Source organism: Colletotrichum truncatum (genome assembly GCF_014235925.2).
Source record: "Colletotrichum truncatum strain CMES1059 chromosome Unknown Contig_0009, whole genome shotgun sequence".
Classification (NCBI taxonomy): domain Eukaryota; kingdom Fungi; phylum Ascomycota; class Sordariomycetes; order Glomerellales; family Glomerellaceae; genus Colletotrichum; species Colletotrichum truncatum.
This window is the reverse complement of record NW_027222406.1, coordinates 1,358,890-1,385,274: the sequence shown is the minus strand read 5'-3', so window position 1 is coordinate 1,385,274 and position 26,385 is coordinate 1,358,890. Positions and strand designations below refer to the sequence as shown.

Below are 26,385 nucleotides of genomic sequence, written 5' to 3'. Positions count from 1 at the left end.
GGAGATAGATGCATTATAGCTGCCGTAGGGAAGCGAATTGATTGTCAATATAAACCGAATTGCCTGAATTCATCAATAAGTAAGAAATCATGAGCGATCCTGTCGACACAATGGCAGCCGATGAGCAACAGCCCAAAGTCAAACTCTACTGGTAAGTTCTGAAACTGCCACTCTAGATGGATAAGGACTCACAAGAACATAGGCTGGAGCAGTCGAGAGCCCAGAATATCCTCTGGCTCCTCGAAGAACTTAATATCAAGTATGAAGTCGAGGTCTTTCACCGAAACAAACAGACCATGCTGGCGCCTCCTGAGCTGGCAAAGGTCCACCCCCTCGGCAAGTCACCCGTCATTGAAATCTTTCCAACAGGCTCTGGAGAATCTATCAAGCTGGCCGAGAGCGGCTACATGACGCAGTACTTGTGTGACCACTTTGGCAAGGATACCAATCTCATCCCCAAGAAATGGAAGGACGGCCAGGAGGGCAAAATCGGAGGCGAGACCGAGGAATGGACAAGATGCCAGTACCTCCTGCACTACGTGGAAGGAAGTCTGCTGCCTGTCCTTACCATGTCTCTTGTCATTGGAGGTAAGTCACAATTCAAATCTCCTGCCTTGATACACACTGACGATAAGTTTCTAGCACTGAAGTCAAACAATGTGCCTTTCATCGTCCGTCCCATCACCTCAGCGGTCGCGAACAAGATTTTCGGCATGGTGGTCTTCCCCAACGCTAAGAAGCACCTTGCCATGATCGAACAGATGCTCGAGACTGCCCCAGGAGGCGGAAACAAGTACATCTGCGGCGCTAACCTCTCGGCTGCCGACATCCTTCTCAGCTTTGCACTCATCGCAGCCGAGGACGGGTTCGACTCTCTTGGAAGCTGGCCCGGTGGTTCGGCCAAGAAGGCCCATCCAAAGGTCTTTGAGTACATTGATCGACTCAAGAAGGAGCCCGGATATGAGCGATCTACGCAAAAGATTCGCGAAATTGACGGCAAGTTTGAAGCGACAATGTCTAAGATGTAAAATTGTAATCACACCAGCTCATGGCATTGGTACTAGTACATTGACGGGGAGGGGCATATACCACTTGTGTTAATATCTGTATAGTAATTAGAAGCTTATGTCTAATTCCTGTTTCTTGATTGGTTTTTTTTTTTTTTTACTTGTTTCGTAAGGTGCAATCGTCCTGGGCAAATTGACAAGGCCTGAAGAGCTGTCTGCCCACAAGGCCTACCTCATCGCGGAACAATTGGAAAGTCTCGCCAGAGTTGATCTACGTAGTAAGCTTGCCAGAGAAATGGTGTGGATGGCCCGAGCTTTCTTCCAGCTCCAGTGCTCTTCGAACGCTGCTGCAGGGGCCGGGTGACAGGGGCATTAGGCCGCCAAATCGGCGTGCAACTTCCCGCGCGCCGACAACTTTTCTGATTGACACTCCGATTGGGGTTTTTTTCCTTGAAACAACAGCTTCTCAGCGCAAACCTCAGAACCGCCCAATTTCGTCCGCTCGCCAGACGCCATGTTGGCCTCAAGGACGGTATGCGCCCAATGCCGTTCCAGGCTTCTGGCCAGCGCAGCCACTATCGGTACCGTCCGGCCGAACTCGACAGCAAGTTTCCCTTCCGTTGCCGCCGAAAACGCCCCCAAAGCGACACGACCGCCACAACGGGCTGAATCTTTGAGCGGTCCCTCAAGAATACCAGCGCACAAGCCGAGGACCAACGGTAACCAGAGTGCAAGAAAACGAGCACTGGATCTGTTTGAGAGTACCATCAACAACTCGGAGACCCAACCTGTGCTGGAGACGACTCAGGATGTCAATCAACTATATCGGCTTGTCGACCAGCTCGATAAGATCATGCAGAATAAGGAGAACCTATCGGAGGTGGACGTTGCAGCGAAAAGCTATGCGCTCATTGCCACCAAGCTTATACCAGCTTCGCGAAAGATGGGTGGCCGGTTGCCCCATGTCCTCCAAACGAAAGCCTCGCAAGCGCTACGAAAGATTGCCGACACGAAACTCGCCACAGTCGATGCGACGGCGCTTCCGAGTATATCAGACATTTGCAAGCTGCATGCCGACCTGGGCCAGTTGAAAGCCTTGAGGCGCCTGCAGCTCGTCAACGGCCTGCTCAATGCTATCGTGTCCTCCCGACCGGACGAATCGAACTGCTCCGAGCTAGAGAGCAAACTTGTTGATGAGATGTTGTTGGGTGATCTTGTCGAGTTCTGGAAACACTTCTCCGGCTTGAAGCGCGCTGACAGTGGGCTGGAATCTAAAACAAAATTCTGGCTCACTACCAGACTAGACATGAGGGGGATTGAGGAGCCTGCTAAACTCTTCAGAGCGCTCTTCCCGCTCATCGCAATCAATGAAATGCGTGGTCTGGCCCCTGCCCTAGTAGCTACCTATGTGCTGCTGTCCGAATCTTCTTACGAACACACAGAGGCAAGGAAAGAGGCAGAGCCTCTACTGGAGGCTTTGGAAACCATCGTTAAGCGATTTGACCGTCAGAGGCTTCAGCAACTTTTTGAAGGGTACCCTGAGTTGTGGGAATATGTCGAACCAAGGGCAGATTGGCGAGTCATTCAGATGGCCCCTGAAGCGTGGAAAGAGTCATCCATCCCTCAGGCCGACAGCTCAAGCCCAAGTCAGGCAGCGGGGCGGTTCTCCTACGCACTTTGGCACAAGAGGTTCAGCATCGCATACCGTGGGAACGACCACGCAGCCGTTCAACAGGCTTGGAGGGACCTCGTTGACCCAGCCAATGACAAGGACCGCGCTGACAGACTCCGCGGTTGTCCCGAGCTGTTCGACTACATTTTGCACATCTCGTGCCACAAATCTCGTTACGATAGGGCTCTATATACGAAGATGACTTCAGAGGTCCTGGAATACATGAAGAGTCTTGGACTGGAGCCCACTGTTAGAACGTACACTTCCATGATGGAAGGTTGGAAGCTTGCCAAACGGCTTGAGCCGATTGAGCACCTTTGGAAGTCCCTTACAGAAGCCGGCGTGATATTGGACAGGCAGATATGGTCGAGCAGGATATCTGCACTCGGCAGTCTAGGTAGCCCCTGGGATGGCATCAAGGCTCTCACTCACATGGACAGGGTCTGGAACCAGGCAGTGGAGGAAGGCAATCAACAAACGGCCGTTCAACCTGGAATTGCGAACGTAAATGCAGCGATTTCAGGACTGTTGAGACGCGATCGCATGGATGGTGTCCGGAAGGTGCTGGTCTGGGCAAACGAGAAGGGCCTAGAGCCCGATATTTATACATACAACATGCTTCTCTCGCGGATGCTGAAGCAAGGTTCATCTGAAGAGGCAGACAAGATTCTGAACAGCATGAAGGTGGCAGGAGTAACGCCAGACGGCGCGACCTTCACCATCATTCTCGAGGCCGCGTTTGACGACTTGGCTGGAGGAACCCCTCAGGAGCAGAGAGCCGCCATCGACAATGTTTTTAAAGAGATGGCAGCTTGCGGCATTGAACCAAACCAGGAGACGTATGGCAAGATGCTTCACACCCTCATCCGCGCGGGTGACGTTGCCCAAGCTTCCGTGGCCGCCGTGCTCGCCCACCTGCGCGGAAGCGGCCTGCAACTGTCGACAGAAATCTGTACCATCCTCGTCGAATACTACGTCAACCGTACCCAACCCGACCTTGATTCCATCCGCGCCCTCGTCGCCGACCGTCGCTCCCGAACACGCGCGCTGACCGACCGCGTATTCTGGGAAACCGTTATTAAGCACTACCACCGCGCAGGCGACCTCGACGGTGCCCTCGAGATCTTTTATGACCTCGATGATTGGGGTATCTGGCCTGGTCTGCCACTCTTAGAACCCCTTCTCCGGTCTCTAGTTCACAGACGGGACTGGGATGGTGCCAAGAAGCTCGTCACTACCGTCCGGAGGCAGGCTCGTCCACAGGCGGCGGATCGCGATAGTCGGTACTGGAAACATGCTTTCTGGGCTGCCGCCAGGGACTATGACTTGTTGGAGGCGATTTAAAGATCTTCAGGCTCTAAGAGAGGACTTCGCCAATCATCATGACTGTCTCAAGTTGCCTAAGACACAAGACTTCCAGATGACGGTCATATCATGCGAAATATCGCCTCTTTACCTTGTATATTGTAAAATTCATAGATGTACTTTAACATTATCAATCACCCAATCCAGGCCTCTATATCTGCGTCAGCAGCCGGATTCATCTCGGATTCTGTGTTCACTTTTTGACCTGCGCGTGCTGTGGCGTAGGCAGCAAAGTATCCGTTGTCGTGCCCACCACCAAATCCTATGGGTGTGACCAGCAATGCCTACAATACTGTAACCTTCTTCTGCAGTAGCATTATGACGAATACCTGACCTAGGTACTTGCTTTCAATGCTCTGGGTCCCGACAAGCGTTGTGATACTTGATGCAATCATGAAACCATGTGCTGATAATAGCCCCATGTGCAGGTCACCCTCAGTCAGTGAACCTAGGTTAAAGTTGAGATTATGATCAAATTGGGAGCCTCTACGTACATGTCAGGGATCAAGCGATTTGTTACGATGATTTGGAGGTATTTGCGCACAGCCGGTACAAGATCGAACCATCTCACCAGAGTCCCAATGTCAATACCTTTAGGGCAGCTGGGGTTCTCGATTTCACATTGATGCCGAATAAGAACCTCTATTCATGGGGCCTGACGTCCGAGATTCTTTTGGACATTACCAGAAGCCGACTACAGGTCCCGCATAACTCTATTCACTGGGCGAAGTAATAATTCGACCTCGTTATGGTGGCCATACGCTTACCACCTCATATGCATCCTGTGACCTTCTTGCATCTTCCATGAGAAAGGCTGAGGGTTAAAGTTGGGTTCTTAATAGTCTTAACGAAGTTGGTCTTCTTATATACCGGACATTGAGGGTCTATTCATTATGTGGTCTGGGCTGTATTTAGTAGTAGGTAGCTTTCAGCGTTAATAGGTCATTTCTGAACACCAGACCCCCCTTTGACACCTATATCATGTAATTTCAATGCAGAGATGCGGATATTTCGATGTCTTGGGCGATCTCACTTGCAGTCATGTTACTCAAAACCCAGTAGAAAAGATTTGTAGGTGTGGGAGGTTACGTCTCAGTGCTGGCCCCTTATTTTTGGTCTACCACAGCCCTCTACTCCAACAAAGTTCTAAAACGGTCGGTGTTTGTAGTAATTTAGCAACCGGTAGTCCGTTACTACGACCATTATGCAAAATGTCAAGTGTGCAATGCTTCTTGATGCCAGATTCGTCCCTTATCATATGTACAATTGCCTTAAGCCTATAGACGGCAGACACCCTTGACGTGCATATGTCAATATGACAGATGACATCATACAGAGTTTAGGAATGTAGAGCCTTTCCTAGCCTTCAGCGTGTATTAAAAACTACAAGCTTAATCCACCTTGAAGGCACCACCTAACCGACCACACCGAGCACATACTTGATGCCTTCCCAGTGCTCCTTGACAGTCGGCCAGATGAACTGGGGCGGCAGCACGAAACCTGAAGAATCGCCGCTTTTCGGCCTTAACTCGACACTCCATGAATAAGTCGCATTCAGTGCGCCGTGGTGAAAGTCCCGCGCTGAGCCAGTCGAATAGTACAGAATCTCGCAAGAAGGACCGACGAGGTACTCCTCGCCACTTGTCGCCGCAATGGTAGCCGCGTAGCCGGCACCAACATCGCGCTGCGCCTGTAGATTCTTGGGAAGGACATCGGGCTCACACGAGAATCCCCAGGGCAGTAAAATGAGCTGAGAATAGCTATGCCAATCAATGAAGAGGCGGATACCTCCTGGTGTTGCGGCCAATTTACGCGACAGGGCTGAGAGCACAATGTTTTCAGGTGTGTCACCGGGGCATCGACCACGGAACGTCTGGCCACAAGGGTTCGCAGACACGCTGCCGTCTTCAAGAGGATAGTTCCACTGGAAGCCCCAGTTACGGTTACCGTCCGTGCCGATACAGGTAGTGTTAGAACGCGGTTGGCGGTTCTTGCGCCAGAGGCGGTCTGTAGTTTGAGAATAGACAAAGCCTGGATTTTATGCTGTTAGTGAAGTGACTAACCCCGGCAGGGCTCACTTGTAAGACTAACCGTCGGGGTTGTGGAAGGGAACAATGTAAAACTCGTAGGCGTCGAAGAACGCCGTTACATTCTTGTCCCCGGACTTGTAGCCTTCAATGAGCTGGTAAGTCAAGTACTCAACAGTCTTGACGAATGGTGTCAGTTTCTTCATCTTGACTTGGTGCAGGAAATCCACTGACCAATGTTGTGATCCATTCTCTTGCATGAACAGTGCCGTGCCAGAGGATAATTGGCTTATTTCCTGTGTCCTTGCCACCCCAAAGCCTCAAACCAAAGATGTTGCGACCCTCATATGACGAGCCAATGTCCAGCCATTCTGAGTTGTCTGGGAATGCGGCATGTAGGTCCTTCCAGTACTGAACGTGGTCGTCGTAGGGGTGATAAGAGTCAAACCAGCTGAGGCTTGGTAGCTCGCCTCGCTTGGTTAAAGGAGAAGGCTGTTCTGCCAGAGATTCCTCTCGAATTTCCTTGCCTAGATCACTGCTTAAAAGCTGCGCCTCAAGGCCTAGCGTTTCGAAACTGCTGATATCACTCGGCGGAATTGCAACTTCTACAAAGCCGTTCAAGTCAATGGAGTGGTAAGCAATCAGCCGAGACTCAAAATCGCTTGGAGCATTTGCCGTGGACACCCGATACACATGGTAGCCATCGTAGTTGACCTTGGCATCCTGGGAAGCATGTTGGGTGGTAGATCGGATGGCCGAGGCCGCAGCCAAAGACGAGAAGGTAAGTGCACTGATGAACTTCATCGCAGCCTGTGTTCATGTAGGTCCGTAACTCTTCCACTAAAGTCAAAGATTGCAATGCGACGTTGGCGTCTTTATATCTACTTATTCTGTCACGCATTCCTTGTTTGTCTCGTTACGTTTTCCCATTGAAGCGGGCTAGGCAATTCTAGCCTTCATTCTGACTGGTAACCTTAACAGGATACAAGTGAGGGGTTGTTGATAAACATGCAAGCCAAGGCCGCAATGTTTCGATGACGTTCCTGACTTTTGCAGATGAAGGTAGCAATGAGGTTGGGGGTGTTTAAACACAGCGTAGCGAGGAAAGTCGCGACGTCGTATAGAGATGCAGAGCTACTCCCAGAATAGTAGGTGCGAAGCCATTTGGGCAGTTGGTTGACTCCTACCCTAAGCGACGCTGAGGCTTGGCAGCGAGGATAACCGATCGTAATTTGGAAGGACCCGAACGACCCGAAAATTCCTGCTCTAACATTGAGCGTCGGTCACACCAGAGTACTCAAGCAGGAAAGATGGGGTCTTGATTTCAGTTGCTGGAAATCAACTGTACAGCAAAGAGTCTAGAGTTTATGGCGCGAATCAATACACAACACAATGTGCTACACTAATACAACACGTGCTCAAAGTCTACAACAACTTGAAGACTATCAGAAATGTTTCACACACATCAACTGACACACACCAATGAAAACACTGCGAATATATTACTACTCAAAGTTTTATGTATGCCTCAAGCGATCTCCATGGATAAGCCCCTGCAATCCATATCCGACAATCTCAGACAATCGTGCACAAGATCGAATAGTACGTAAATGGCCTCTCACTGATGACTTACGACACGTAAACATCTCGTTCTCACCGATCGAAGCACGGCGCATCGAATCCTACGGTTATCCTTCCCTCATAACACACATTTTAGAACGCATCTCATGGCTCTTGGTTTGTGTGACTAACTGGCGCCGGCTGGACCGCTCAATTTCAGCGGCTATAGCCACTCGCAATGACTACCGCCGTGGCTTTAAATCATCTATTTTGTATTTTATTGTGTCATTCTCGTACATTATGATCCTGCTTGTACACGTGAGGACGGGGAGACTATTTGAGTGAGTGTGTCTAGAGTATGTATTTGTGAGCTCGCCCATATTCCGATGACCCCTTGTCACGAATCGGGCCTAGAGAGAACCCAGGCGGATGAACGGTTCCGTACCGGCCCCGGTACATCAACGGCCCCGCTTTCCGGTTCCGTTACATTTCTGACTTGAAGACTCAACGCCGCAGTTCCATTGTGTAAAGTTTGGCCAGTTTGACATTGTCTATTAAATCATTCGGAACGATAGCTCAGGTAATCTAACAGACTCCCAAAAACCTAAATTGGACGTTTATGTAATTGCATGTGAACCGCTTTGTAACGACTTGGAAGAGTTGGGAACTGGAGTACTTCAACTTTGTACCCCTACGTCTAATCAAATCGCTTAGAATCCCTCTTGTTATGCTCCCACGCCAATTCTTTCGTATTTCTCTGCCTCTTAATTTCTTATTATTAACAATTTTGAAAAAATCTTAACAAGAAAACCCTTCTAAATTCAAGTCAAGCCATCTACGCACGTCTGAAGGTAGAGTCATAAATTGAAGAAAACTCCGGCAAGCTTGCCCAAGAGCCCCACTAAGCTTATTTGGGTCAACTGGGGGCGTTGGTCTCTCCAACTGCCAGCCCAGTTCGCCTGCTAGTTTACCGGAGGGGAGTCCCTTGCTGGACAGGTGTAGTGGTCAGACGTCACAAGTGCCTGTGACGGCCGCCACCTTTCCAGAATTTTTTTTTCTTCCAACGTGGACGCGTCTTGCACTTTCATCCCAAGCTTGTCTACCCAACAAACCTTTGTCACTCACCAAACACCTAGTTCCGACGTGCAGGCGAGCTTTGCAGTCGCGAAATCTCTCTGCTGCAGAAATGGACTAAAGAAATCAATCGAACCTTGATACCGATCGACGCGATGGCTGCGACCGAGAGCTCCAAACCTTCATCGCGCGACGAGTCTTCGGACTCTGGAAGCGGCAGCGACAGCGAACATGAAAGCCCAGCAGCCGTTGAGTGGCTTGCAACAGGCCGTGCAAAGCGGTCTACCGCTGGCAACCGAATGAAATCGATGCTTGCCAACGAAGAACCTGACTCCGATCTCGAACTGCTGTTTGCCGAAGATGACAATGATGAGGGCTTCACCGATGTCGGTGATGGTGGTTCCGACGTGCAGATGGATTCATCATCTGACGATGAAGACGAGCAGAATCAGGGAGATGACATGGAAGGAGAGAAGGAGCTTGAGAAGCAAGCTAAAGAGAAGAAGGCTGCTGCACGGAAGCGCAAGGCTCAGGAGGCCATCCCCGCCAAATTCCGAAAAAAGGTACGCATCGACGCGAACCAGACTGCCGCACCGGCTCCACGACCTAAGAAGAAGTCGGAACGAACGAGCTGGCTCCCATCACCGGCCGACATGCCTGTCCGTGCCTCTCTTCGACAGACTACGGTACTCAGCAAGGAACAGCTACACTTGCAGATGAAGGAACGTGAGGCGAAACGGTTGAAGCAGCTGGCTATAATGGAGAAAAAGGCCAAAAAGCTCGAGGCGATGAAGAAGCCACCGATGACTCAAGAGGAACGACTGGCCGAGGCAGCCATCGTAGAGAAGCGGAATTCCAAGTCATTGAACAGATGGGAAGAGGCAGAGAAGGCCCGCGAAGAGGAACGGCTGGCCAAGCTGGCAGCGTTGAACAACCGTACGCTTAAAGGACCTGTCGTAACATACTGGAGCGGGCTAGGCGAATGGGAACATCACCTCAAGCATGTTGGCAGAGTGGCAGAGGAGGAGAAACCCGTCCGCAAGAAGCGGGAGAAGAAGGAAAAGGCAGAAAAGGGCAAAGGCAAGGAAAAGGATGAAAAGGAGGCTGAGAAGAAGGAGGATGGCGCACCTGCCGCTATAGCTTCCATATCTGCACCTTCGCCATCCAAAACACCAGATGGTCAGCTCGAATCGCCTGTCGAAACTCAGTCCGCGGCGCCAAAGTCGGTGAATGCCGAAGCTTCCCAGCCAAATGGTACTCCTAAAGAGCCATCACCGGCAACTGTGGCTCCGGCAAAGCCTGCAGAGGCCGCGCCGGCTGTGAAGACGGAAGATCGGCCTAGCATCATGGCACCACCTCCTATCCCTCCACCGCCGACAATCTCGCCTACACCTCCTAAACCCGAAGACAAGCCAAGGCTTATGGCACCGCCAACAATATCACCACCGCCGTCACTGAGTTCCAAGTTGATGGCGCCACCGCCTATACCGCCGCCCCCCAAGATGTCTGTTCTTGCGGCCCCTGTCCTCGCACCACCGGTGCTCGCCCCGCCTCTGGGCGGCATTCACCTTGGACAGCACACCTCACAGCCCAAGTCCAACGTTCTCGCGCCGCCCAACACGTCTCAACACAAATCTCCCCTCTCAATGCCTGCGCCGCCTCCACCCCCAACAGCGAGACCGCCGCCACCACTAGCACCACTTCAACCGATACAAGCCCCAGCTCCTCCGAAGCCAGCGCCAGTTGTCGTAGCACCCCAACCACCATCACCGCCGCCTGAACCAGCAGCACCGGAAAACCCTCCACCGACCGAGGTTGCTCGTAACGCATTCATCCTACGCAACTTTGATGAGAATCTCATTAAGGACAAGACAACTCAAACCCGAGTTCTATTTGGAAGGCGGATGGATCGTCTAGCGAAGCCAGCGCCCCGCCCAGTCTGCGTGATCACCGCCCACCCGGCCCGCTACCGCGACCCCGGCACGGGCTTACCTTATCACAACGCCCATGCTTACAAGGAAATCCAGCGTTTGCGTCGCGGGGAATATAAATGGAGTAGTCTCCTTGGCGCATGGGTCGGCAGTTGCACCTTCGCGGCCCGTGGTGTACCAGAGAGATTCCTGAAAGGGGATGGTAAACCAAAGAATAAGAATTTAGAAAAGGAGGGAGGCAACGTCACCACTGGTGATGCTACAGAGAAGCAAGAACCTAAAGAGGACAAGGCCACATCGCCTCCTCAGGAAGAGAAAAGTCAGTCGGAAACGGGGACCGATAAACAAACGGTGCCCGCACCGTCACCGTCAGTATCGCAGCCAGCGCAGCCGCAGCCGGAGACGCAGCCGCCGCAACCGCAGGCTCAAAATCAGACTCCAGAGCAGGTCCAGAACCAGGAAGACCAGGAAGTAAAATCAGCAGAGCCTGAGCTTGCGCCAGCACCCGTGGTCGACCCGGTTGCGACGCCTGTCTGAGTAAGGGCAGACTTTGATGTGTATGTGACTGAATAATGAGACGGGGGTGACTGCTCATGCTCCAGGTTCTCCCCGCATAGGCTTCTCCCGATCAGATCGGAATCCGCAACCGAAACTGGAAAGGGGCTACTTGGGAGAAGAGTGCGGAGGGGTAGCCTGTGTGCGAGGAAGGTTGTTTTGCCCGTTGGTGTAACGCTGTAACGAACCATTGGACTGTAAATCTACTATTGTTGTTGTATGTAATAATACCCCGCGGCACTCTGTGGAGTTGCTCCTGAAATCTCGAGAGAACGCTTCGAGCAATAGACGTTCTGCTTCACTTCGTCGTCAAATCCTGCCAAGCCTGCCACTGTTGAATCTGCTGTTTGACAAACACTAAACAAGAACAACAGCTTACCAGCCCACGAACAAGCCCACATGCGCACACCACCCGAGTCCCAGGATGCCGACACCACATCAGGATACTTGGTCCGGGGAGACAGCTACACGGTACTCCGGAGGGAGGGTCGGCACCGGAGAAGCAGGAAAATCAACCCAGCGTTTTCCCATGTGTGCCCATCTAGAGCGACGCACAGGTTTAAGGGGTTAGGGAACAAACCGGAAGGTGTAAGAGTCGGTCGGAAAGGGGAGGGCCAGGAAGGGGGGGAGGGGGGCATGAAAAACGTTAAAAAACTTGATTTGTCTTGGAAAAAATGGGTGAGGGTGTGGTGGGAAAATATGCTTTTTTATCACTCTCTTTCTCAAGATCCTTCTCATGGTTGGGACGTTTTCAATCTTCAGGCCAGGCACATTTCTGCCCGCCCCCCCCAACTCTGTCCGTCCACGACTCTTTACAAACGTCCTTTGCTTTTCAGCATTACTCGTATTCTTCCACTCTATCACGGGTAAGCATAGTCAGGAACCGACAGGGGGCGCTTGTGAAAGCATGCTGCCACACCAACACACACCACATTTTCCCCCTTTCGTAATCAAACGTTACGTCCGCCTCATACTCTTGCATCTCTAAGGTGTCTAGTGGCCCATGGGCTCATGCTTAACTTAAGTTCTCATCAAAGCGCACACACGTACACATACACACACTCACTACACCTCATACGCTACAACATACCACTTCGTCTTTAATCCATTCAAACTTTCGGGTTCGATATCGGATTCCCGTCTATCCATACTGCACTAGTCGTCCACCCGCGCTCACTTCCACCAGCCATCCACTGCCAGCATCGGACGAATGATCATGTAGGGCAGGGGAAATAGAAGGGACATGTTTGAAGACCGATTTTTGCCCTTTTCCCATCTGCTCCCATACACCAATAGACTACCAGCCTGTAACCCCCCTTGACGGAACACAACAGTCCGGACGGGAGGAGAGACGACAAGGGCGAGGGGAGAGGGCTGGCCGCTGTTATGCTCGCGGGCCTCGAACAAACCATCTCGTCCATCTCGGCCGTGAATGAGGGCTCGAAACTTTCCGCTCCGTTCAGGCGGCCGACACACAAATAATCGCATACACCCATACCTATGGTGAATGTCGCGAATCAGAGGCCAATGTCGTCACAGAAGTCATACACGACCTGCGACCCAATGCAAAAAGAAAAAAGAAAATACACGAGAACGAGGCGAGCATCGAGATGCTCACCCCATCTCACGAGACCTTCACACACTATACCACCCCCCCTCTTTTTTCAAACCTCTCTTTTCCTGAGTGGGAACATGCAGTTCGGAATTGTGGTCAGGGGCAGTCGAGGAATGATGGAAATAGAAAACATTGCTCGAAAGGTGTCGCATAGTGTAAAGTTGCATTATCATCATCCCCCTCCCTCCACCCCTCTCCGTGCCTGTCGTAGGTAGGAGGAAACAACTCCTTTTCGGCAAGAAGACAATTACAGAAAGAGCGCCATTTCCGGCAACCAGACCGAGTAGGGCCACCACAAATTGCCAGCCTGCAATTTGAAGACTTAACTTTCCCATCGACTTCAATCCTCTTTCCTCTCGCCCCACCCCCTTTCCTGACCACTGGTAAATAATTAGTAGCTAAGCTTCTTTGACGGTTTGATGCGCTGCGTTACTTCCTTGCCACGCGGAATGCGCACGTAAGAGAGTGTGTTGTGACTGCCGAGCCTCACGTTCGCACGCACTGTCTCCTCTTATTCTTTCTACCGCTTTTGCTCCTTTGAAACCTGCTGTCAGCGTAGTCTTGGCCTTTCATCGCAGCAGGCTATTTTCGACAACGCCTGAAGCCAAGTCTCAGACGGGAGGCTGTGTGCCACCCTGAGATGAAAAGGGTGAGGTGAGAGCCATGTCATGGGCAGAGATCACGATCCATTGTTAGAGTGCGGATTGAGTCATGGCAGATGTTTCATTCGTTATCTAGCAAATCGTACATCGTTCCAGATGGCCCATCGCCAAGTCAATTCAGCAGGCTTGTAAGCTGCTGCAACAAGTATCGTCCAGATACTCCAAACGCCAAATGCGAAGCGCCCATTCCAACTTTTTTGAGCCAAAATCGAAGACTCAGCTTTTCATGCTGTCTCCATTCCATTTGCCCCCGGATCGCTCAAAAATGTCCACTCCATAAAGCGCCGTGGGCTTGATAGCCGTACCGTGAGTGGTTATGAGGGGAAATGAAAATGGGTATATCGTCCAGTACTCCGTCCAAAAACTCCATTCCAACCGTTTGTAATCGGTCGGTGGCTGAAGCCACCAGGCCGCGCTCGCGTACCCTTCACAAGGGGGGCTAATGCATAGTGCAAGCCTTGTGTAACCTATAATGCAGCCCTGTCTATGTGACCTTGCTGTAATTAAGTGTCCGTAGTTGCTTTTTTAAAGAGAAAAAGAAAAAAGTAAATTGATGGAAAAGCGATTATACGCCCTTTCCACGGATAATATCGACCATCCAGCCCATCTCGTTGACCAAGTCGTCAAGGCCATTGTCGACAGGTGCGGAGACGACGGTGGTAACGCCGGGATGATTCTTGATGCCGGGTGCACGGGGCAAGCTGTAGTTTTGTTCCAAAGAAGGTTTCCTCGTGCCAGGCAGCGATAAAGGTTGGACAAAGTTGGCATCACTCTCGTTTGAGTAGCGATCGTCCTCATTTGAGTCGTAGTAGGAAACTATCTCATCCTCGGGAGAGATGGGGCCGACAGAGGAGGCAACGCTCGAGTCGGATGAGAAAGAGAAGCGCGATGCGGGGGGCGCTTCCTCCAATTCGTTCAATGGTAGAGGAGGAAGGGGGGAGTACTTTTTCTCACGGGTTAGAACCCTGGCAGTGCTAACGGTGGGCATGCTGCTGTCGGAGTGGCAGCGCTTAAAGGGTGGCGGTGACAGGCTAGTAGTGTAAGGGTTGACTTCAGAGAGAGCTGATGAAGCAAAGTTTTCGTCATCCTCGTTCTCCTCAACGATGTCATCAGGGATAAGAACAGTTGGGCGACCTTCGACGCTGGCAGAGACGCTAGCGAAGAGGTTGTCGTCAGAAAGAAATCGGCGCAGACTCTCAGGTGAGAGGTCACGGGTTCGGCTGCCATCGGAGGAAGAGATGCTCTGGCTGTCGTCTGAGTAGGCATAGGAGTAAGGGGAAACCGGTCGGTCTTCTTCCTCCAGCTGGCGAGCGCGATCCGTAATACGATTCGTCGAGGGCTTTCTGGAGAAGATGCGGCGCCATGTAGGTGGTGGTGATGCAGAACCAGCTCGAGAGATTGACCTCACTGGGGGAGCTGCAGGCGCAGAGCCGAGCCGCTGACTAGGACTACCAGGGACTGGTGGTGGGGGCCGAGGAGTGATGAACTTGTCCTCCGGGTTCATGGTTTTGTACTCGCTGTGATGCAAGGACCCTAAAGACGCACTTCGCTTGCGCTCAGCCATCTCATAGGGAACATCCAACGTGTTGACTGTCTGGCCTGGTAGGTAAGGGCACTGGGTGGTAGTTGGGAGAGCAGGATTGTGTGTCTCATGAGTGCCATCAAGCTCGTACTAGACGGTGTTAGCGAATGGACCAGGGCGAAAATCAACACCAGTAGCCACTCACGTAGTAATAGTAGGTATTACCCATCTTCAAACCGCCGTTTCGCTTTTTATCCCTAACACCAAAATCATCGTCGATAACAATGTCGTTGAAGGTGTGGCATCCGCGCCATTGGCCGCGGTCTCGTCGAATGTCTCGCTCCATGATGTAAGGCTTAGAGAAATTGTCCCAAGAACCAACCAAGTGCACTGATCTTACGGTCGGATGGGTTTGACTGAAAGTCACATAGGTCAGCAAAATAAATCGCCGAGGATGTTGGGAAGTTATATATCAAGAGAGCTCGACAAGTGTCAATGATGATGTGAGGCCGTGTAAGCCGTCAGCCACTAGGCTTCCACCAAGCATCAGACCTGGGTCCCTGTCCCTGTCGCCCCCTCCAAAGTGGACGAGGTGCCGACCAAAGCCGGCGAGACTTTTTGGCTTTGGCAGACGTTTGACGGAGTTCTCGGAAGGTTGCCGTTGGGCTCATGATGGTGGATGGGAAGGAGAGGAACGGGCGCAAGCTAGGGCCGGGGACGCAGGGCATGGCATAGCCCGATATAAACTTTTCCATCCGACATTGTTCGAAACAGAAGCCCAAGCAGCTGGTAAAGCACACAGCCAAACAAACTTCGGCGCCTGTCCCCGAAGGTGTTCCCCGACCTTATGGGGAAATCCAAGAGAGTATACAAGCAAATAAAAGGCGACGAACTTTCGAAGGCCCGCTACATGCTGTTGTGGCAGGATTGGGCGAGACTTAGATGTAGACAGTGATGGGACGAGGGGTGATGCTGATCCTGACCAAACATACAATTATGCAAGTTCGAATGAAGGTACGTAGATGGCTGACTGGGTGGGAGCGAAAACGATGCCGAGGCTTCGACCAGCGAACAAAAAGAGAAACGAAAGCGAATAATATGAGTGAACAATGGCCCCGACAGAAAAAACTCACAGCATAAAAGTGAAGAGTGTTGTGGTAGGGTCCATGGTTAAGAGCGGGATGGGCAAAGCCCAAATGAAATAGGTCGTGGGAATGTGTCTCAATTAATGGGAATGCTGTCCCGCAGTAGCACAGCACACCAGACGTCTGCGGCTGGTGCAGTTGAAGGCTTGGTATTTCCTCCTCTGGTTGTTGGCCCGGTCGGTGTGGTGTAAGTCTACTTGGCCTGCGTTGGTTGGGATACCACAGGTTGATTTGATTTCAGTGAAACGCCAGGAGCAGTCCCATTCTGTCGAGATAGACGCAGAGCAGCACCAGGTTGAAAACAGGCAAGGCTGATTTGAAATTGACGGAGGGTGTTATCGACCAATGAAGGGGTCGAGATGTGTGTGTGGAAGCGCCGGGACGGCCGTTGGGATGGGCGAGGTCGATCGTTGACTGGTGAGCGCTTACAGAAACAAGCGGGCGGGCCCTGTGAATGCAGAGGAAGGATTGCAAGGTAAGTACGGTTCTGCTTTGGAACAGGCGAGGTAACGGAGGTATTGGGGGTGCCCAAAACTGTGTTAGAGGTTGAGATGGAATTCAGGTACCCGTCTAGTCCTCGGTCTGGCTTTGGATCGGGGCCTTGAGCTTGAGTCTGGAGTGCGAGTGGGTGTTGAAGGGAAGTTTCCCCAAGTCGCCCTCTAATATATATGAACCTCAGACGGAACTGGGGAACGTCTCGAGAACCTTGAACTGAATGGAACGGAGGGCTAAGGATTACCAGCAGCGCCGTAGGGTACCGTAGGATGAAGCAGTAGCGCGAGTGAGAGAATAATTAGATAGTCGCAACAGAAACGTGCCCTGGCAGCCAGTTAAGCCAGTTGGGAATGAGATCACGACCAGGGTCTCCCAGGCCTTTTGAATGAGCTTTTCGCGCACTAGCACAAGGCAAACCAGATCAAGAACAGGTGGATTAGGTGGGTTTTGTGGATTTTCGCAGCTCCTTGTTTCCAAGTCGGCGGCGGGAGAAGCGCTTTGAGCCCCCAAAAGCCCCCGAGAGCCCCTCTGGTAATTCCGCAAGACCCGTGAGACCCTGGTGAGGAGGCGTCGTTGGTGAAAGCCAAGCGCATCACCTGTGCCAAGTTGGGTAAAACGGGACGAGTTGGAGGCTTCGCCTGGGTGGGTTTGTGGCTTTGAGTGGCAGAAGCGGCCAAAAATCAGACCAGAGGTCTTTGGGAGAGTCCCTAACCTTTCCCGACGCAGCGTGGTAGAAAATAAGTGCTATCCCCAGGCAGGCAGGAGAGGCTCCTTAGCCAACTGCGTCTCTAGGGATTTGAGAAAGGGGCGTACTACGTAGTAAGGGCAGTTCATGCAATCCACTAATATGGCCAGGGCTAGTGATGCCTCGTCAGGCCATGTGGGCGTCCTTGTTCGAGGTTGAGTGCCGGGTGCACCAGCAGGGATGTGGCCTTGTGGGAAGATCGATTGGACGACGTTTTTTTGATTAAGGTCCGCCGATGTAAGGTACCGCTTAATGGGGATTGGCTGCGAGCAGTCGGAGGTGACGAGGGAGTGTTGTAATGTTGTCGTCGCTGGGTACAGTCTCGGACTTCAGTGGACGGCGACAACGGTTGGTTGTTGGACGAGTTTCCCTTGGTTGCTCTTTCTCCTCGCGGCATGGAATGAATTGAGACAAAGGATGGTTTAAGGATTCAAGACACATGAATGAAAAGGGAAGGGAAAAAGAAAAGAAAGAAAAAAAGCGGTTGAGAGCAGAAGCAACACCAAGGTCCGCATGGGCTACTCGCTGTCTGGTGGTCTGCACCTGCACCCAATGCAACGCAACGCAACTGCGTAAGTACGGGAGGCGCAACATGCGCTTTCCTTGCTATGGCGTATCCTGCCATTTTTTGGAATGCATCACCTTGCGCCTCCTCTCGGCTGAACAAACCCGCACGCTCTCTTATCGCGCGTGCAGGTAAGAACCGGAAGAAACTGCCGCTTCTGTAATTTACCTCTGCCCACGGAGTGAGGTCCAACAACCCCCTGGCGGAAACGGCAATTGGCGATCGATAAACAACAAATGTAGCCCGCCCCATGGCTTCGTTGTCCAGGACACAGCATGACAACACGGGGTTTCGAATTGTATTGGGTGTCCTGTATTCTTTCCTCTCTTCTTCAGAGCCAACATTGACCGTGGTGGCTAGGGCTAGATATCTGGCAGCCAACAAACGGAAGAGTTACATGCTGAAGCCTGCCTATTAAGCTGAGACCCGAGGCCCATTTCACACGTGTCGCAATTTGGTGAGTTAAGCCATCAATGCCGCTATCTCATCAATACCATTGTATACACACAAAGGCCATTATAATGCCATGGCAGGCATGGGTATTGGATATGCTACGGGAAGGCGGCACAGATGATCAAACGCAGCAAAAGTTATGTTGGTCAGTCACACGGCTCACTGAGGTTGACCGTGATTAGGCATAATAGGTGGAGACCTATCACGGCGGCACCTGGTGTACAGTGCCAGAGCTTCCCGTCCCCAGACGTACTCCGGACGAAAACTACTCGGCACTCTTACCATCGAAAACAAGGTACCAATGTCCATACGCCTGGCACGGATGCAAACAAACATCGTCCCCCAACCCGAACACCTCGCACTCCCTGTCCCTGAGATATCCGTGCCGAGAATCAGTATTTGGCCATTTTACACCTCACACAAAAACGAGACGCCGTAGGCTTGTTGAACTCCTTGGATGGGACATGGTGTTGTGACCCAAGCATATGAGAGCCAACCCAACTCAACCTATAATGTCTCAGTCTTGAACGATAACCATCATGCAAAGCCGCTGCGAATAGCGTACAGGCGTTATCGACCCTTTTTCGGTTCCATCAAAATTTTGGGCCATTCACGGACCTTGCTGCCAGCGGCCACGCATCTCGATGCATCGGGGACAACCAATCCAGATCGGACATGCGCCGAGCAAAAGTCCGTTGACGGGAACTCCAGCTCCAGCACACCAGCAACAGCCCACCAGAACCAACTAGCACCAACACTACATTGCGCTCCGGATCTTGACAGGCGTACAGACGACCACGCCTGTCATATATCCCAGCTATGGAGCCAGAGGTGCAGCCACATCAGTGCGCTAAGGTACCAGCTGCAGAACCCTGCATCTCTTTGTGATGTTACCCAGCCCGAGGCCAGAGTTGTGCCCGCTCATGTCCTTAGTATCTTGCTACCATGTACGCTACCTACGCCGCCTCGCATTACATGCCTTTCGGCGTTATGCTACGATAAAGCGGCAACATCTAATTGATACCGTATTGATCATATCACAAACATGGTTCCAGGAAGAGCGTTACGCTGGCTAATGACTTTCGCAACTGACGTAAGATGGCTTCAAGACCCCAGCCCCTGGCTGCGATCACGATGCAACATATCCAATGCACTCTCCGCTTGCGTCGTTTACGTCGCGACACAGACTCTGGGCGCAGAACATTGGTTGACATCGTGGCAAAGCCGGACTCGACATTCCAAAGGCCCATAATGCGGCATGCCCAGTGCGCCAGACCAAATCCGTCAACTTGAGTAAAGTCCCGTAGACCTCCTGGTTTGTGGCCTGGTCGAGACCTCGTGATCAACACTGTCCAGACCATTGCCGACTGCCGACTGCAAGGTCGGCGGCACCTCAAACAAACATGAGCTATACAGTCATGCTCGAGTCACATTCTCTGACAGCACCATCTCGAGGTTTCCCTGGTCTCAGAGCTTAACTCTAATCTCAGACAGAACAGCGCACCTTATTATCGGTGTGAGGCTGGAGCGCACTCGGCCGGGTTGACCAGGTCCGCGACCTCTCTGCAGCGCCCTTTTCAACTGTTACGGCCGACTCGACATTCGTCTCGACTTGACTCGAAAGCAGTGTTTATGTTTTTGACACGTTCTAAAACAGGCAGCTTAAGGCGACCGGTACGCACGATTTCCCCAATGCCCCTTACAATAATACCTTTGACTTGACTCGGCCCCATTCCTCTCGCGTCGCAGCAGATAGTTTGGTCAAGGCTTTCGTTCGTCCCTTCTGCCCCATCTTCAATGAAGCCGTCCCCGACCTTCCGAAGACCTCGGCTTGATTCGATCGCCAGATACACCCTGTAAAGACGACGTACAGAGGTTGAGAGAGAATTGCAGCGCATCTAGGAGCCGTAACGTGGTAGGCTCCAGATTGACTCTCATCGCTGTTTAGGGGCAAAGCATACCATGTAGGGTGCCCAGTGTCTGATTCGTTGGTATGAAAACTAATTCGCAACCAATATCTGGTTTCTCTTAACCAGCCATTTTTGAGTATGATGAGAGCATGTCTCAAGAAAAACCACAATGGAGCACGACAGTCCGCTTTCTGGTCCTCAGCGGACAAATTCCGTAGACTTCGAATCGACCCCTAACTTCCGGTGTACGATGAGCAATGAACGATGAGCGGCAAGCAGGAATATACTTATTTTTGCTATGCGTACCCTGAAAGACGGAACTTAGCGGATGAGCTGTTTCTTATTCGACAGGTTATACTCGGCCGTTTGCGTCTTGGCAACGCCACCTGCCTTCTGTCGAGATTCCATGGAATATGGAGCCTGAACTGTAAACTGGTGTAACTAATGTAGCAGACGCAAAAGACGACACTACCTCGCTGCAGGTTCACGACATCAAATGACCGCCCTCCAACTGAAAATAGATGTTCCTCGCCTCCATCGCTTATCTTCCCCGTCTCCCCGAGATTGCCAACTCGCGGCCATTATGGGCTCAAAAGTCCATATGTAGATGCTCCTGTCTGTTTTGTTTCCAGTCTTTCACAGGAGCACGGAAGCCGATGCGATCATGACGCGCTGCAAACGGGCGCAGTCCTCGCGCAGATCACTGAGTCGGGTGCTTCCTCTGCCGTTTCGTGGCACGGCCAAGGCGATCGCACAGCCCAACGGACGGTCCTATTTTATGCTACAGCGCTGCACTGCCAACATGTCTCATCCCCGCTCCTTTGTACGCGGTTTTGTGTTTGTAATGCCTCCAATGACCCAAGGACGTGGGAAAAGTTGCCAGGCTGCATCAGCAGCAGCAGGGACAAGCTGCGGGGTGAAAGTGTAACCGGTATGTTGCGACGGTGATCACTAACCAAGGGGGCTGGACGGCGTTCTGAGGCAATTGAGCTTCCAAACGCGCACATTTCCTCCTTCAATTTCCTCATCAATCGAATGTTTCAAGTGGTGATGGCAGGTCAGACAGATGTCCCAAGCGTTCGGATGGCCGAGGACCCCCTTTCGGGAGTTACGAGGCCCGGCTCCCATATGAACGATCCTACTACCTGCACTTGGGTGTTTGTACCGCGTCGCGTCCAATTCTGTTTAACTCTGGCTGCATACCTGTTTCCCGCTTACGCAGGTACACGTATTAATAGAAGCGAACGATACAGGAAGCACAGATGGCGCCGGAGGCTATGTGAATTATCCGTATTATCGTCCATTAGGTGATGTGATAAGCGGGCTAGAAGTAATGACGTCCTCAAGCCCCCCCTTTAATACTACTTTCGTGTCCACGTTCCGCCAAAGCCGGTACGTTTGTCCCCTTCCCTTGACATCTCGAAGGATGGGGTAACGTGATGGGAGCTGCATAAGAAGATGATAAAAAAAAAAACGAGAGCCTCGCTTGCTACGAGTTGCTCCCCATCAAGTGTGCCGAATACAAACAAACCCCCCTCTCTTTCCTTCTCTCATGGTCAAAATACTTGAACAAGAAATAAGGAAGAGAAAAAAAAATGAAAAAAACTACAACCGACCTTGCTCCCAACGTTGCTGTGCGTGTCACATGAAAAACGCCCTTTCCCATGCTTTCCCTAGTTGTTTGTTTGTAAAAGTAATATTTTACGCCCCGAAGTGATAGAAATCCTGTCTCCTTCGTTTGGGGGTTTTTGACCCGGTTCCCCCCCTCTTGGTTCCTGCTGATCCAAAACCAGTCTCGATCGAACTTTGCGTTTCAAGAAGAAAAATAGAAGGCGCGGTTGTACAGAAGAATCGAAGAAAATGGCGTTGAGCGATTAATTATATGTTGTATCGTCATCGTAGGACGGTAATGGTCTGTTCGAGTCTGTAGTCGGTAGGCATCTCGGAGACCTCAGCCTCGTTTTACCTTTTCTATTCCACGCTTATTTAGACTTGGCCTCTGTCGCCTTGTTCTGCTTTGCCACTGCCAGGCGGTTCCTCCTGTCGCCCTTGTACTTGGTGTCGAGAACGCGGTCCCAAAAGATGAAGAAGGGCTGAGAGAAGTTGGTCTTGATGCCCCACGTCTGGTGGTGGATATCGTGGTACGCGGCGTTGTTGCTCGAGATGTGCTGCAACGGATCCCAAGGCAGGGAGTAGCCGCAGTGGTCATCAACGGTCTTGATAGTGGAGAAGCAGAAGAACAGCAGTCCCTGCCTAGCGTTCATGCCGGTCAAGAGAAATCCCAAGCCGGCGCCGAGAGTGTCGAGAAGAAAGCCCTCGAAGGGGTGGTTGTACAGAGCCCCGTACGCGTAGGGGACGTAAAGGCGGTGGTGTCTCGAGTGGAAGGTAGCTGAGAGAACATTTGGTTAGCCGCTTGCTATTCTGCCAGTGATCCCAGAACGGGGTCAAGTTTGCGCCAAAGGTTAGATCTTGCACTTACTGTACATCCACTTGTTGACGTGCATCAGACGGTGCAGGAAGTACTGCCAGGTATCCAAGATAGAAACAGCGGCGAAGAGCTGGAGGCCAGGAATGACAAGCCAGTAGAGGGCCTTTGCGACGAAGAGCTCCCAAGCGGCGAATGCAGGGACAACTGAATGCGATCCGTCAAGCAGCTCGGTGGTAAGGAAAGGGTAATGACCCCCAGCGAGTGCGCCGGCGATGAAAGGGTGTCCCGAGGCCGACATGTTCTTCGAAAGCGAAGCGGCGTTAAGGCCGAGCAGGCCGAGAAGGGTAGGCAGGGCGCGCTGGGCGAGGCGCACGCGGGTAGCCCAAACGGCAACGTCGTAGTCCTCACGTCCGATAGTCTGCTCGTCGTCGATATATTCCAGGAAAGTGGACATGGCGACTTGAATGGCCTGTTGGATCAGGACATCGCGGGCGACCTCGTACCGCGAGACGTGATTGCGCTTAGTGATCTCCTCGGGAGTGTGCAGACGGTACTGCGGCCAGATATCGTAGACATCAATGAAGTGGAAGAACATCGACAGTATCCAGTAGACGATAATCGGAAGGAAAATGTTCAGGTAGGTGTCTGGGATGCCGGCAATGAGGTCAGGCTTGGGCCTCAGGGTGTAGGCCGGAAGCGGCGGAAGGTCGCCGGCCGCCGACGTGAAGTTGAGCGCCATCGTGGGAGGGAGTGTTTCGTTCACCATGGCCGGTGCGAGAGTTGATTTGGGATTTGTTCGGGTCGATTGGGTGTCAAAGAGAGACGGGACGGTTGTGGTTGATAGCGTGTAAAGATGTAATTCGAAAGGGAGGGCGGGGGGCGAGGCAGGTTCGCGGGTGCGGTAGTTAAAGGAGTGAATGGGTTGGATATAGGAAAGGCCAAATCCTGGGTGCAAAGCAGACAGGACAGGGCTGAGACGATAAAGTCAGAAGACTTGTGGCGAGTTGGTCGTGGTTTCACTAGGCTTGACTAGCTTGGCCCCTGTTCGAAATGCAAAAAAAAAATAAAAACATAGACTGACAACAGTACACACACACACAATACGCAGTCAGAGGAGCAGAGCGGGTATTAAAGGTACGTCTTCCCTGGTGGTGCCGCTTGATGCTTTAAAAGTTGATAGGCAACGGTCTTAGCGGCGACGGCGGGAAGGTCGGGCGGGCAATTTTTTCCCCTTCTCGGAGACCGGGCTCCTCGAGGCGTTGGGCTGCCCATGCACGCCCCAAGAATGATGCGCTTTATCAATCTCGCTTGTGGAAAGGCGCGGGCCTCTCGCCTTTCGACAGTCTCCCGGTTTTGCCACGGATCGAACCACAAATGCCGTTGCTTTAGGTTATCGAACAAATCAGCTGGAATCTTTCGAAAGAGTGCGCCCATTGACTCTGTGAGACACCAATTGAAATGTCATTTGTATTCAATAATCCAACATTTTGCGCTTCGTCCCCGATGAGCTTCGATGCCCATGACGAATGACTGCGTTACCACTGCCCACCACTTCATCCGCGTAATTGCGCCGGGCTTGTCATGTTGTCATAACTCTATTGCAATGCGCGGCTTGCCACGCTGCCGTGTCAGGCCACTGGCTGTCCCCTGTCATTGCCGTGGGTACGCGGACACGTCGGTAGCTTAGGTAAGTCCGGCGCCCGCGGTCCATAGATCCAAACGCTGTGTTAATCTTACTACCCTAGTGCACCCATTCTATGTAGTCAGCAAATCATCTCCCATAAGAGTCTAATTTGGACTGAGTGAAGTCAGCCAAAAGATGTCAGTCACCAAAGTATTCAAAAAAAAAAGCATTGCTTTGATCCGGGTAAATGCTGGATGTGATGACTTGTCTCAAAATGAGGCGTTGGTCCCATCAAGCTCCGCTCTATCCCATGTTATGAGCGCTCTCATAAGGATCAAAGCCCAAGACCAGACGATGCTCCATCCCAGAGAAACTCATGTGACACACAAGAAACTGGCAGGTCAGTTATTGAACTAGTATCCATTCACCGCTGCGACAACTCTGTAGAAACCAATTGAGGCTATCCCAGCTTCGAACGTGGAACATGTGGATATCGTCCAGGCCATCAGCGGCACCGGCGCTGTCACCCCCTTTCACGGCTTACTTAGCTAAGGTATCCAGGCTTTGACTGACCAAAAGTACCAGAGCAGCATGTGCTAGAGGCCGAGTAGCTATAACTCTCCTTCCAGTTTTGTACGCTTGTAAACAGTACAAGGTGTAACAGTTTCAAGCCTAAATCGAATGGCATGATAATGATAAATAAATTCCAAAATAAAGCAAGCCAGACAAAAATTCCGTCCACTTGATATCTCTGCGTTCCAGTGGATCAGGCTGACCCTCATGTTCTCGCCTTCGGGCTGGCCGCTGCCTTGTTAGTCGAATCCTTGAACATCTCTGCAAAATCCTTAACAAACACCCGCCTGGACATCAACGCCAGTCCCAGAAAGGTTTAGCGTTGAAAACCCCACCAAACACAGTCCTCCCACTTGCCAAATTTGCGAACACTTTTCGCCCTTCAAAAGCGACCCCCTCTTCTTCTCTTCTCCAGACTCAGACAACGAATTTCCGTCTCGCAGCCTCGTTCAACCTTTACTCCTCTCCGACCTTCTCAGACAAACCGCCAAAATGATTATCTTCAAGGTACAGCTCCCCCCGAAGCCACGGCAGTCCGCGATGCCCATGACATCTCACACGATGAATTTTACCCCTCCTTCACACCCCCGCCAACAGACGGAAAAAAACAAAAATTGTCTTAAGATAGGGAACTCTAGCTAACGAGAACCCCGCACCAAATAGGACATCATCACCGGAGACGAGATCATCTCGGACTCCTACGACCTCAAGGAGATCGATGGCACTGTCTACGAGGCTGACTGCGCCATGATCACTGAGGGCGCTGTCAACGTCGGTTCGTAACACCCTTACGCTTACCCCGCGCGCTTCCAGTTAGCGAGTGTAGCAGCAAAATCCTGACGAGACAAAACTTGCAGACACCGGTGCCAACGCTTCCGCCGAGGAGGCTGATGAGGGTGTTGAGGACGCCGAGGTCAAGGTCAACAACATCGTCCACTCTTTCCGTCTCCAGTCCACCTCTTTCGACAAGAAGAGCTACCTTACCTACCTTAAGGGTATGTGGAGCCGCCATAACCAATGTATATCCTTTTCTAGACTCAGGACTGACTTTACGCTTCCCGATAGGCTACATGAAGGCTGTTAAGACTGCTCTTCAGGAGAAGGGTGACGAGGCCAAGGTCAAGGAGTTCGAGTCCGGCGCCCAGAAGTACGTCAAGGAGAAGCTCCTGCCCAACTTCAAGGACTTCGAGTTCTACACCGGCGAGTCCATGAACCCCGACGGAATGTAAGCATGATACTATTACCCAACTCCTCGCACTGAATACTGACCATTGGCAAAGGGTCGTTCTCCTCAACTACCGTGAGGATGGTGTCACCCCCTACATCATCGTCTGGAAGCACGGTCTCTCTGAGATGAAGGTTTAAAAAATCTCGGCGGAGAAGTCCTGTTTACGAGATTTTGTGGGTGCTGGGCCAATTTTTACGTCTAGACACCTTGCTATAGCGTCCATCTGCTT

The 26,385-nt window shown here is 51.8% G+C and overlaps 8 protein-coding genes across 8 annotated transcripts; 4 read left to right on the top strand and 4 right to left on the bottom strand.

Annotated features, from left to right (window-relative positions):
• Positions 1–89: 89 nt before the first annotated feature.
• CTRU02_212897 (putative glutathione s-transferase) lies at positions 90–1,028 on the top strand (the record flags this gene model as incomplete). Its single annotated transcript, XM_036721462.2, has 3 exons — positions 90–151; positions 203–588; positions 643–1,028. 3 exons carry the CDS (start codon positions 90–92, stop codon positions 1,026–1,028), a joined length of 834 nt encoding a protein of 277 aa, XP_036586631.2.
• A 493-nt stretch (positions 1,029–1,521) lies between these two features.
• Positions 1,522–4,023, top strand: CTRU02_212896 (glutathione s-transferase; the record flags this gene model as incomplete). Its single annotated transcript, XM_070205930.1, has 1 exon — positions 1,522–4,023. The coding sequence occupies one exon, from the start codon at positions 1,522–1,524 to the stop codon at positions 4,021–4,023; it is 2,502 nt and encodes an 833-aa protein (XP_070060323.1).
• Positions 4,024–5,458: 1,435 nt separating this feature from the next.
• Positions 5,459–6,875, bottom strand: CTRU02_212895 (zinc carboxypeptidase; the record flags this gene model as incomplete). Its single annotated transcript, XM_036721461.1, has 3 exons — positions 5,459–6,075; positions 6,136–6,277; positions 6,306–6,875. The coding sequence occupies 3 exons, from the start codon at positions 6,873–6,875 to the stop codon at positions 5,459–5,461; spliced, it is 1,329 nt and encodes a 442-aa protein (XP_036586630.1).
• A 1,985-nt stretch (positions 6,876–8,860) lies between these two features.
• On the top strand, positions 8,861–11,173 carry CTRU02_212894 (uncharacterized protein; the record flags this gene model as incomplete). Its single annotated transcript, XM_036721460.1, has 1 exon — positions 8,861–11,173. One exon carries the CDS (start codon positions 8,861–8,863, stop codon positions 11,171–11,173), a length of 2,313 nt encoding a protein of 770 aa, XP_036586629.1.
• Positions 11,174–11,655: 482 nt separating this feature from the next.
• Positions 11,656–11,829, bottom strand: CTRU02_212893 (uncharacterized protein; the record flags this gene model as incomplete). Its single annotated transcript, XM_070205929.1, has 1 exon — positions 11,656–11,829. The coding sequence occupies one exon, from the start codon at positions 11,827–11,829 to the stop codon at positions 11,656–11,658; it is 174 nt and encodes a 57-aa protein (XP_070060322.1).
• Positions 11,830–14,033: 2,204 nt separating this feature from the next.
• Positions 14,034–15,336, bottom strand: CTRU02_212892 (uncharacterized protein; the record flags this gene model as incomplete). The annotated part of the gene is made up of 2 exons (XM_036721459.1): positions 14,034–15,140; positions 15,196–15,336. 2 exons carry the CDS (start codon positions 15,334–15,336, stop codon positions 14,034–14,036), a joined length of 1,248 nt encoding a protein of 415 aa, XP_036586628.1.
• A 6,949-nt stretch (positions 15,337–22,285) lies between these two features.
• Positions 22,286–23,497, bottom strand: CTRU02_212891 (sphinganine hydroxylase; the record flags this gene model as incomplete). The annotated part of the gene is made up of 2 exons (XM_036721458.1): positions 22,286–22,692; positions 22,783–23,497. The coding sequence occupies 2 exons, from the start codon at positions 23,495–23,497 to the stop codon at positions 22,286–22,288; spliced, it is 1,122 nt and encodes a 373-aa protein (XP_036586627.1).
• A 1,776-nt stretch (positions 23,498–25,273) lies between these two features.
• CTRU02_212889 (translationally-controlled tumor protein) lies at positions 25,274–26,293 on the top strand (the record flags this gene model as incomplete). The annotated part of the gene is made up of 5 exons (XM_036721457.2): positions 25,274–25,435; positions 25,592–25,703; positions 25,786–25,923; positions 25,994–26,153; positions 26,209–26,293. Coding segments are annotated over 5 exons (657 nt in total), but the record flags the coding sequence as incomplete, so codon positions are not given.
• Positions 26,294–26,385: the final 92 nt, after the last annotated feature.